Below are 12,608 nucleotides of genomic sequence, written 5' to 3' on the forward strand. Positions count from 1 at the left end.
AGTTTGACAGATAGATATAGTTTTGAAAAATGTATTGCTTGGCTTAATGAATCTTTGTTTGGTGTGAGATTATTTGGTTGAGGTTGGACCGTCTAAATGAATGACTTAACGAATATTAATCCCAGATTCTAAATAAGAATCTGCTGCAGACAAATGCAGGTCAAACTCAATAGGGACACAGAAATAATCTTTTAACTAGGCCAACAAATATTGATGTACACTTCTTATGCCATCTTCAATATTACCAATATTACCAGTCATCATTGGTATACAGCAATATATGGCACTTAAATAACTTGTTTTAGTCTTGCCGTGGCCATGTAATTGGGTAGAAACCCATTTACCCATATCAAAAACGACCAGTGAACCCAGTTCTTTTCATCAAAACAACACTAAAACACACTTTTTCAGAGAGTTTCACAAGCATTGAAACCGTAACTTAGGATCTATGTTTATTATGTTTTCCTTAATGCCTTAATGATGGTTCTTGTTTAAATGGCACTCTGGTCAAGCCACCTTCTCCTTCTGTTTAGGCTACACCCAAATACACAATCACTTATGCTCTTTCTGGAAAATAATAATAAAAAAGCCTTTATTTTATGCAATGTATCAAAACTCTAAGGGTTAAAATATGAGATTTAACTAATGTAAGTCAGTGATTATTTAGCCTTTTATATAACAAGTACCACCTCAGTACCAACTCTTTTAAAAATAACCCAGTACTGGCAGAATATCAGCACTTGGGATTTTTCTTTTTTTTTTATATTCTGTAAAAAAAAAAACAAAAACAAAAAAAAAGGAATTTAATTGAATATAAGCTTTCCTTCAATTAATCAGTTCATAAACTTAAAAAACATGAAAAAGGAAATAAAATACTTTGTCAGCACTGTGTCTGGACAGGGAAACAAAAATAAATGCCGGTCATCTGTTTCATAACAAGTACCGAAAGATTAAATTAAATGTAATTTTTTTTCTTCGCCTTTTCTCTGCTTCATTATGACTTTTATCAACAGTTTAAAGGGCTGTGAGCCAAAGGCAAGGTGAGCAAATACTGACATCTAGTGGCCACGTTGTGAAAACACAACGTGAGTCGGACTTCAACAACATGCTTACAGGCAGACGTAAAAGACAAAACCACAGCGCAAAATTAACGTGAACCCAGAGACCTCAAAGAGACACCAAGACCAATTCATGAAAATCTACTTTTATTTGGATGCAAAAACTCACAACTTAAAGCAATACTTTAGCAGAGGAGAGGAATACTGATTGCTGGTTATTGTATGTGTGACTGGCTGTTTTTGTCATCTTCATCTGAAACATTAGAAGAGGACAATTGAAGCACTGGTAACAAACACTCAAAAGAAAAGCTGCTGGGTCGAGGACACTGAACATTATCAGAGGACCATGTCAGAGCCCTGGCAATAGATTGTGGCATTTGTTGTCAGTCTCAGTCCAGTGTTGTTTTACTAACAATTTTGGCAGTTTAATCCTCCTTGTTGAGTTTGTGTTTAGTTGTGGGTCAGAACCCACACAGGTAATTTTTTAAGGTCCTCTGATAATGTTCACAGCCATAGAAGTTGTTGGATTTTTTGTTACATAGAAAACTATCTGCACTGTTTTAGCTGCCTTGCACATAGCATTTATTTCTCAACTGTGTTGTCAACTGAGAGTGGTCTAGATTCACAGATGGAAACAGGGACTGTGTAAAAACTCAGTCTGAGGTAAAATTCTCCAAGAAAAACAATAAAAACATACACAGAAAGCAAAGCAAAGCCTAAAGGCCTAAAGTAATAGTAATACTCAAGACTGAACATAATATATATATTTACTTTACTGTAAGGTAACTTAGGTAGTTGTCACATTTTGTTCTCTTAAATCTTGCAATATAAACCAATGGTTTTGATCCACAGTATGAGCTACATTCCATTATGTTGTAAACAGAAATATACACAAGGCATCTACTCGAAAGGATTGTATCAAAATGTTCTAAAAATATCTCTGGTTGGTTTCACAAAAGCAAACTGTATCAAAAGCATTGGCTGAGAGCAAGCAATAATAATAATAATAATAATAATAATAATAATAATAATAATAATAATAATAGGCTTTTACCTTTTTTTCACACAACGAAAAGCGGGACAACCAATCACGTCGCTTTGATTGTGGACCCTACTGAGTCCCATACGGCACATGCAATCCATTAAACTCAACACAATCAAAAACACAATACAGAAAAATAAGCTTTACAGCTGAACATCAGAGAGACAACCTTAGTTGGTCTATTGTGCTTCATACAGATTAGGCCTGGCCTGTCTATACAACAATCATGAGCTTTGTCACCTCACAGATGCGTTCAAGCTACTGTTGTAAGCAGAGGCATCACAGAGCAGAAGGACGACAAACTTTATGGAACAATTCTGACGAGAGTGATATGAAAACAAACCGAATGTCACCGCCCTCCACGTTGTTGCTTTTCTCTGCGAGATCGCCCGTTTCCGTGCTGCCGTTCGCGTTTTTGGGATTCTGTTTCTGGCTTTTGCCACTTTTGCTGTGGCTCTGTGACGCCTCTGAGGGAACATTTAGGATGTTGTTTTCTGTAAACACCGCGGGCCATGAGAACTGCCACACGCAGCCTGGACTAAAAAAAAAAAAACGTAAATACTTTAGTTTGCACAGAAACCCTAATTAGCCTAACTTTTACATTCCTATGTTCCATAACATTGCACATGCCTTTAACGAATACTTAGCACCATGCAACCTGAAAATGAGGTGACTCAGACCTTCTGCAATGTTTTTTTTTTTTTTTTTTACATTAAAGGAGAGTCAGTGAGAAAAAAGCTAGATGTTGGTTAACATTTTACATCAATATAGTGGTACATATTAGGCTGGTATTCGATTATCTCTGTAGGATTCAATTATGCTGGCACTTATACTGTAAAGGGCCCTTATTTTAATCACTAACTTTCTTAGAGTGAATTTTCTTAAAGCAAACTCTAGTGCGAGAGATCTGAGAATGCCTTACTTCTACTATAACCTTTTGATAGCTGTACAATCATTACATAATGGAGCTATTTCAGACCAAGACTGAAACAAGGCCTTGACAACTCAGACCTCTGAGAGTCAGTGTGATGCAAAGTCTCAGCAGCACGAATGAAGCAACACAGGGACCATGGGCTTGGATTCGAACAGGCCTGCTGGATAGATGTTAAAACAGTTTTCAATGAGGATTTTTCAGTCATGCCTCTATTCCACCCCTTTGTTGGTTCTGTACAGCAACATTAAGCACGATCCCATATGAACGAGCCTGGTTTGGGTGAAGAGATCGACATGGTTTGGGTTGTTAAAGGGTGAGATTGTGTGACAATGCTAGGTAAGGTGGTGCATACCACCACAGGTGGCACGGTGTACAGTGGTGTGTCTCGGTCTGGGTGTGCGGCTGTTGTGCTCACGTTATTCTTCAGCGGAGCGAGACAGCTGCTTCTCATACAGGCTGAGGACATGATGCACAAACTGGTACTGCTCACAGGTCTGGATCATTCCACCTCTGACAAACATACAGAAGGACGATGGAAAAAGAAATTGGTCTTTGCATCTGTAGATGGTAAATATTACCAAAGATCTTGAATAGTAACGTTATAATATCGATGCTACTGAGTGTTGATATTTTCACAGTTATTAGTGAGTTATCGATGGTTGGGGTGTGCACTCTGATTTCAATGTTCTATATTTGAAAAACACCTTATCCTTGTTTGCGTAGTGCATCGCGAACTAATACATTCCTCTAGACATTTTTTTAAACATTTTTTTCATGTTGCAATCAGGATTCAAGGTATTTTATTGGCATTATAGATGACAAATATAGATAAATGGTGGAATTTTTAACCGAAGCACAGGTGAGATAACATTCTTTTAAAACCGAAAGATGTTGATTAAATTAACAACAATTCCTACTCTATTCAAGGGCATTATCTGTAAAACCCCATGAGGTTTTGTCTTGTGTGTTGGAGCTAAATAAAGTAAATAACTGTGAGGCTTGACCTTGCAAGCAGAACTATAAACAGACATGAGTAGAAGAATGGAGACAAAAGCTTGTCTCACCTGTCCAGACGGAGCTGGCAGGTGGCTCGCAGGATGTCAACCACACCCTCAGTCCTCAGCTGCTTGCACAGGATGGAAGTGGCAATGAAGCAGCCAGTTCGACCAATCCCAGCACTGTGGGATGCAGAGTTAGAGGGAAATAGTCTGAGATTTAGCAACATGCTGACTGAAATTCATTCAGTTTTGATGTAAAGCTTAACCTACTACAAAGGTGGCACATACTAAACTCTATTTTTTTTTGTGTAAAATATAAGAGTTTTTATTTCAATATTAAATATACATTGTCATTGTTTTATTATTGTACCTGCAATGGACAATTATTGGGCCACTGGATGGCAGGGCTTCCTCTCTGGCTCCGTCCACTTGCTGGACCAGCTCCAGCAGGGGTGGAGCCTTATCTGGGGTCTTCTGATCCGGCCAGGAGGTGTACCAGTAATGCCGAAGGGTGCGCTCCTCTTCCCCGCACTGGTACATGCAAACAAACACATGGAGCCCCGCGAAATGTAGACAAAATCTTGTTGCTTAAACATGCACACGTTGCATAGCTTGCTTGTTTTGTCCGTTGGGCTGGTTCAGTTTTGTTTTTGCACATCTGTTGTGCTCCATGTAAATCCGGATTGTTGTGTTACCATGACAACAGGTAATGCAGAGCATGATGTGCAATAAATAAACAAAACTTCATTTGCGGACAGCGCCGTGCATTATCGAATCAGTTTTCACAATTTTCCTAGAAATACTCTGTCACTGATCAGCGACGCTACAAGTACACAGCACATTAGCCGGAGAGCGGCAGACAGACAAACAAACAAAACGCTTTTAACTCACGGCACATTTTTGTAATAATCCCTCGATGCTTATTAGTCAGCTGCAGGCTGCATTAGCAGAATCATGTTTTGTTTGTCAAGAAGCAAGGCCACCGTGACCCCAAATCAAATATAAATCACAGAGAACACGGTAATAACAACAAAACATATTGCCAAACCAGAATATCGTTCACCGCCAAACAGATCTGTTGTGGGAAAAAGAAAACTAATGCTGTTATAACAACATGGCGAATCTAAACATTATTTCAAGGCTTAAGCCAATCTAATTTCCTTTTCATAGGCAAAATAAACAGATAATGTGAGTAGGCCAGGGTGAGTTTTTGTAATCTCTCCAGAATTTTTCAGATGTTCATTTAATGTGTTGAACATCCAAACACTACAGTTTAATTAAAAAAAATAATAATTTATTGTATTTACTTCAATGTAATGAAAAAAGATGACAAAATAAATAAATTAATCATGAACTTTCCTAATTAAAGACTGTACCATTTCATGAGACAAATAGTTTAATGCAACTGATATTTTCGTCTCATTTAAATGACTGTGCAGCTTCTCAGTCAAAAGCAGCACCAAAAATAAACACACTATTTGACAAAATAACAGGTTTAACTTAAGTACTTGCTGTTGCTGTTTAATAAAAACGCATGAACATTTCTCTTTTGTATGAGTTACCTTTAGAGTAAACACCCTCAGGCTGTAGTCATCCTCTTGAGTTACTGAGACAACGGTGATCTCTATGCCCTCATGGGTCACAGTGTCCTCAGGCCAGTACTCTGCACATTTCTACTCAAGAAAACAAGAGAACGCGCACACACAACGTTTGTACAGATACCATTAAACTAATACACTCTGATAGATACAGACATCTACCCCTCCTTTGCTACATAGGTATGTAAAAAGCCTTATAATTTATAAGTGTTTTATCCCAGTTGAAAACAGTTTCACTAAAAGAAAACCAAAAAAGTTGACCATTTTCATGCCGACTTTACTATATGTCTTTGATCTTTAGTCTAATAAACGACCTTCAAACAGCCCAAGAAACCTCTGATACCAGATGCTCTACTAAGGTTTTCTTTGCTAAAGAACGTACACATCCTCCAACATATAAAACAGGGGGATGAGCTGGTATATGACACACATCTATGTTTTGCTTCACAACAGAGCCTCACAGAGTTTGGTGGTTTTAAAAAAAAATGTCTTTGTCTCATTTTATCAAAGCATATGGTTCCTGTCTCAGCAATGTTTATCAGATTCCATGTTTATGCCTCTTAGGGAGGGACAGAAAATGTCCCCAGACATGCCTCCTGAGTACCTCGTTGGTCTTTGGTTACATATAATTGCTGTGAAGAAAGAGCTGAGGCTAAAATAAATCTTTCCATTTACTGGGCTGTCTATGTTCTAACCCTCACCTAGCGTCATGAGATATGGATGATAACCAAAAAGAAGTGGCTGGGCTCCGGCTTAGAGAGAGGGTGAGGAGCTCCAAGTTGAGCCACTGCTTTTCCGCATTGAAAAGAGTCATATGAAGTGGTGCGGGTGTCTGATTAGGATGGTCTCTGGTGCTTCCATCTGAATTTTTTTTCTGGCCACGTCCCAACTGGGTGGAAATCCTGGGAAAGACCCAGGAACTCGCTGGAGGGATTATCCCATCTTGTCAGGGAACATGTTGGGATTCCCCCAGCATGAGTTTGAGGATTTTTCTGAGGAGGAGGATGTTTGGATTTCCCTCCTGGACCTATTGCCCTCATGACCTGATCTGAGATAGGATTAAGGTAATGGATGGATGGATCTGAAGTGATAAAAGTGAAGCAGAAATTACAAAAAGGCTTCAGTAACATTTTCTCTGGTAATTGGTGGAGGTGAGAGTAATTGTTTTGGCAAATAAAGTAACTTCTGAATGTGAATTTTCCTCCACTGCGTTAATGTATTCATGATAATCATTGGATTATTTATTTCTTGCATTTTTCAAAAGCAATTATGCCACTAAGAATTAAAAAAAAAAGATTTTATTATAAGGCTTTTTACTCATCTTTACTATGGGTGTCTATAATCGAGGAGGGTGCAGCAACATAATCATCATTCCTGTCTCCACCTCGTTCTTCTCCTCCAGATTGGTGATCATCACTATAATTGGGCTTCTCTCCTGCCACACCATCCTCCAGAAATCTCCCACTGTGTTCACAGTGGGGCCCTGCGTGGCAATGTAAGCTTGTTCCTCATCCCCATAACCCTGCACAGGCACGGGGAAACATGGCGAGATGGGACAGTTATCAGCAAGAAATAAAACAGCAGTTTCACAACCACATAGCTGCCTGGTAATGCAAACATTTTCACTTACTTTGAGATAATTCGCGTTAATGTAGGTTGAAAGAAAATCATCTTCGTCCTGTGACTTCAAGATGACTCTGCTGTGTGTATCTGTAGGTGGACGGGGTGACAAAATCATAAGAGCATTGAATGCTTTCACTGAATTGTGGGTATTATACGGTGGTAATATATGGAACTTTCACTGAGCAATGTAGCTAATTTACCGTTACTTAAGGGGATATATACAAAAGCTCATATACTTTCATCGGCGATTATCTTGATTTGCCGGCGTACTTACTGGGTAAAATGGTCTTGTAGCGATTTTTTCTCACAAGCCCTGGGTAATTATACTCCTTAGGGTCCACAAAGTTCATGGGAGTTTCCTGCCAGTAATGAAAGAACAGTTGGTGCTAGAAAAAATCTATTCAGGCATCCCCTTCTGCCAAACACTAAGAAAATAATATCCAAAGACATGAAGTCATCGGCTGCCCTTTGCAGCAAACTATTGCCATCTAATTGTACTCGACCTAAGGGGTTTTGCAAGCGCTTGTGTGATATCGAGTGCAAATCGTCATGCCTCACAGACAGTGAAATCCTCTGTGGGGTTTTTTATATGCAAAAAAAAAAAAAAACATTTGTAGCCCTCCGTCCTTCGCCCACTGACAGGCGCTAGAAAAGCTTACGGGTGTGCGGTGAGCTTGGTTGGGTGGTTGTGCATGTGTGGGCGTGTACATTAGCGCCTGCGTCTATGAATGCATGTCAGTGTCAGCGTATGTCTTTTCCGGTGAGTCTCTGCTAATCTAAGAGTGTAGGTGGCTGAGCTGCTGTTGCTGCACTCACATAAAACTCCGCCTGCAGGCTCTGGTCATCCATGGCCCTTGTGTGCAGCATGGCAGGGGTCAGGACGTGCGTTCCCTGTCGGAGGTACTCCTGGGCCGACTGGTCTCGGGGAGAGAGCTGAGCCCCGTAGCCGTAGGGCTCCGTGCAGCCTGGCGTGCACATGTCCAACGTCAGAGAAACATTGGAGCCTCTCCTGTGGGATTCAGCCAGGGTTAGTTGGCACAGATGAGGAGTATGTGCACTCATTTGCTGCATAAAATTACAAATAAACATCGTTCTGTCTCTCTGTCTTTCACCACCTAGAAATGCTTTTCTCATGAAACAGCTCTGTGTGAGGAAGGCCGCACTCTGACCTCTCCTGAAGCCCCACTGGGGTGACGGTGAGGGTGGACGCATCTCCTTCCATCCTGGTGTCTGTGCCCATGTCAAAGACGGGGGTCTGAGGCACCGGGTCAAGCTCCATCAGATCCTCCTGGGCATCAGTCCACTCTGACAGGGTGAAGGAGGGTTGGCGGCTCACAGACTGCCGCCGATCACCTATCTCTCTGGAAATGGTTCCTGACGACCACAAGCCGGTTCCATAACACCACTTAGACACCATGTGGATCACCTGAGACAAACAGAAAAAAAAAAAAAATCAACTTGCTGATTCATCGATCCAAAATGCACAAGAGGGGCTAAGATCTTGGGGTTTAAGTCATTAATCTCTTAATATTTAGCTTCCAAAGATGCAAACTTTATTTTTTGGTAATGCATCGTTTGTGTACATACGATGCAATACCATGAACTTTTACTGATTATGTCACATTGCAGGTTTTCAATGTATTTTATTGGTATTTTAAGTTATGGACCAACATAAGTAAGTGTATTTAAGAAGTGGAAAGAAAAAGATACATGGTTTTAAATAAATATCTGATTTGTGGTGTGCATTTGTACACTCTACACCTTAGTCGATAGTTTACAGATGACTTTTAACTTAAATTATAACTGAAGTTTTTGAGCCTTATTGCTACCAGCTTTAAACAAATCTTGAAATATTTTGTGTCCTTGTCTCTGCAAACCATGCTTTTGTAAGAGAGATGTGAAATAATGTAAGTCTTAATATTTATTACAAGGCACTGAGAGATTTTAGCATCAAAAGTTATTCTTAAAGATTTGTTAGAAAATTTATGACATAGAGACAACCAATTTCAGACAGACTTTTGCTGTGTATTGAATCTGTTATAAAGACCTAATTTTATCATTTACTGGATGTATATTTAATTCTTAGTTTGATCCTTAATCAATTTGTTTTCTTTCAAAGCTTAATATTACATATTCATGTAGACACAATATTTCAATATTTAGGAAATCTTTCCCCACAAAAAGCACAAAAGTCCACAAAATATTAAATATCGAGTGTTTTACCATGATAACAAAGATTGCCACTCCAACGACCGCAGTGCCGCTGACAATCCAGTTGTGCTGTGTCGTGTTTTGTACCTCTTTCATCAACACTGTAGACTAAACGATGAAGAGGCATGCACAGAAACAGTTAGTTAATAAGTTAGACATGAAGGTTTCACATTCAAAATTAACAGTGGGATAATGGATCAATACTTACATCCATTCCAAAAATTGCTTGACATGGTAAAAAGAAGCCCAAGTAGAAGTCCATGACCTGAAGGGCTTTGTAGAAGGAAGAGACTGGTCCATTTCCTTCCAGCACAAAGAACACCCAATATCCCTGGGAAGAGAGAAAGGGTATTCAGATGACATTCTCCATCTCGATCATTGGTGATCCCAAAGCATTTTTTTTTTATTATTATTTTTTATTATTTTTTTTTTTTTTTCTGGTAGCAAAGCTCGTTATTTGGTGCATATTTCATGACCATTGGTAAAGGGTTGACAAATGAAGCATTAATTAGCAAGTTTTGCTACGATGCTCATCTTTTTCTTCACCTTGACAACCAAAGCAATGACCACATCACTGCAGACGAAACCCCAATCTGTATCCATTTCCTGCTTCACTTTGTGACCATTCGAAGACAAAATACCAGGATTTCTGAACTCCTTTGCTTGAACCAAATGTCGACCTAACTCAGAGTGAACAGTTTCTGGCTCCCCTCTACAGAATCCACCTTAAAATTATGGTTGGTTTGAGTTCCTCATGGGCAAATTGCTCAGGGCTTGTCCTGGTAGGGCAACCTATGCCACTGGGCTTACTGAAGCAGTCAGACAATGAGCAACCTGAAGGCCTTTATTACTGACACACCATGGGAAACCAAAAACTTTGAATGACATAGGGACCCTACTGGACCTGAGCAAACACCTGGGGATGGAGCCAAAAAACCCATAGCAAAGCTTAACCACGTGAGCCCACCACTTGACCAGGACGGACGAGTGATTTGGGAGCTGGATGGCAGGCGAGGGTGAGAACTATAAACTACACCAAACTCTTGGATGATGGTGTTGCAGTATCAGTAAATACAAAACCTTAAATTACATTCCAGTTGATGATGGCTGTTTCCAGCTGTTGATAGAAATTGTCATTTCACTGCATTTCAGTTGTATCAAAGACTGTATTGCAGTACTTCTCCCCTTTTCTTCACATTAATCAGACATGTGGTACATAAAAAAGATATAGAAAGATAGGACGCAACACCACAGAAGTATAGCAAGTAAAATACATGTGCAAAATTAATCAGGCTTTCATTAAGTACCACCGTTACACAACAGACCAAAGTTGTAATTTGATTAAGAAAAATGCATATTAATTGATATACATACTGTGACTTGAGAGCTGATGAACAGTGCAGCCCAGCACTGAAGCTCCACCACCAACGTATACACTTTGTGGATAAACACTTCCTCTCCCTCCTGGCTTTGGCCTCCATCTTTGCAGTCAGATACACCGTCCTTTTTAGCGGCTCCATCGCCTATCTTTTCCACCTTTGTGGGTTCATCCAACCAGACGGGGTCCTCATCGGGCCTCAGGAAGATGGAGTCTTCAGTGTGGGAACGAGTGGAGCTGCTCAGCCGGCGGGTCATGATCCCCCTGTGGAATGAGAGTTATTGATATGATTGTTCTTTTAGCGATAAAAGTTATATTTAAACAGAACAGAAAAGAAAAAAAAATGAGAAAGGAATTTCAGGACTTCATCTAGATAATTGTCCAGTAGAGACAGTAAAAAAAAAAAAAAAGAAATAATTTTCAGCTTTCTGTTTGAACATTTTGATGGTTCTGTGACTTGGAACATTGTCTGAGATGTTTAGAAATTCATCTTTGGTGTAGAAAATGTTGTTTCTTTTTTCCAACAAGGTGTATACATTTAAAAAAATTCCAACTCTATTGTTTTTACTGTTCATATACGTGCTTACTGTATTCATGAAGTTGTGAACATCTGTTTTTAAATGCGCACGTGTATAGTAGAAAATATTGCCCTTATTCCACAGGCCTATTCACATGTGCAGCAAAGCGACATAGAGTGGGTCTCATCTCCGGATCCTCTTGTCTCCTTTAGATGGGACTCTATTGTGTGAAAACGCGCGTGTGTGTGTGTGTATTGTAGAGAGATGAGTCAGGGTTAGCGTGTTTACAGCCCTGTCCGTCACCTTGGCAACAGAGTGGCACTCATCCCTCTCATCCGACCCGAGCATTATCATGTACTGATGGCGCACACACAGTCACACACACCTTTGTAACAGTCAGCAGTGTATTCAGAGGCTCTTTCTGCCCTCCACTTTTATCCTTCAGCCATTAATGAAGATGTTTTGTACATTTGGCGGATTACCACCACGTGATTTGTGTGAATGTGTGAAAGCAGAGGCCTTTGAGAGCAGTGATGTGCTGTGTTTTTTATTTTTTTATTTTTATTTTTTATTCTGAATGTGTTGCTGATGGCTAAATTTGTCATGTGTGAGTATGGAACCATTTTTCTTTTATCAATGACAAACAGCTAACAATGAATGTTCCCTCATAATAACAGCTGAAAGCAGCAATGGAGATGACTTACAGGGAGGTGAGTTAACTCAGTATAGCCTGTACCCTTGTCAAGAGAACTAAAGTCAATATTTTTTTTTTTTTATTTAACTTCTATATTTAACAAATGCTGGAATCAAAGTACTAATTTATGGGTTTATTTCTGAAATTTAAAAATACTTTGCTGTGTTTTTTTCCCCACAACATTAATATCCACTTTTCAGTCATCACTGCGTTTTATATGCATGGCAGCCATATTGGATTGTTAGTTTGGGGTCTGTGAATATCCTTTCACTTGAAATTTAGTGGGACTGTTATGTTTGTTTTTACAATTCGAAACTTTAAGTTTTCAACTTCTGAGTAAAAATGATCTGAATAACTGAACCATATTTTTCATCTCGGAACAGGATTTGTTTTCTTTGTGCGATGTTGAGAATATTGTTTTCATGACACAAGAAAACAGATTAAAAATGTCTAAATCAGATATATATCTCAGTATGGTGTTGTCAGAACCCCCCCCCCCCCCCCTTAATTCCACCCTTTTAACATTTGTCAACTCTCTCCTCTCACCAAAAAAA

At 39.4% G+C, this 12,608-nt stretch overlaps 1 protein-coding gene across 2 annotated transcripts in view; it reads right to left on the reverse strand.

Annotated features, from left to right (window-relative positions):
- Nucleotides 1-1,188: 1,188 nt before the first annotated feature.
- LOC106948441 (tyrosine-protein phosphatase non-receptor type 5-like) overlaps nt 1,189-12,608 on the reverse strand; it is a 22,114-nt gene continuing 10,694 nt past the window's right edge. For both annotated transcript variants that reach the window (XM_015034103.1, XM_015034104.1), the window contains 12 exons: nt 10,839-11,106; nt 9,673-9,795; nt 9,477-9,572; nt 8,423-8,679; nt 8,070-8,262; nt 7,528-7,612; nt 7,261-7,340; nt 7,015-7,152; nt 5,595-5,705; nt 4,403-4,563; nt 4,099-4,212; nt 1,189-3,544 (listed from right to left, as the gene is read on the reverse strand). In XM_015034103.1, the coding sequence (XP_014889589.1) occupies nt 3,451-3,544; nt 4,099-4,212; nt 4,403-4,563; nt 5,595-5,705; nt 7,015-7,152; nt 7,261-7,340; nt 7,528-7,612; nt 8,070-8,262; nt 8,423-8,679; nt 9,477-9,572; nt 9,673-9,795; nt 10,839-11,099 (1,713 nt within the window). In that variant the 5' untranslated portion in view covers nt 11,100-11,106 and the 3' untranslated portion in view covers nt 1,189-3,450. The remainder of the gene's footprint in view (nt 3,545-4,098; nt 4,213-4,402; nt 4,564-5,594; nt 5,706-7,014; nt 7,153-7,260; nt 7,341-7,527; nt 7,613-8,069; nt 8,263-8,422; nt 8,680-9,476; nt 9,573-9,672; nt 9,796-10,838; nt 11,107-12,608) is intronic.

This window comes from Poecilia latipinna, unplaced genomic scaffold (genome assembly GCF_001443285.1).
Source record: "Poecilia latipinna isolate Pla-1442-1.1 unplaced genomic scaffold, P_latipinna-1.0 Scaffold287, whole genome shotgun sequence".
In the NCBI taxonomy this organism is placed as follows: domain Eukaryota; kingdom Metazoa; phylum Chordata; class Actinopteri; order Cyprinodontiformes; family Poeciliidae; genus Poecilia; species Poecilia latipinna.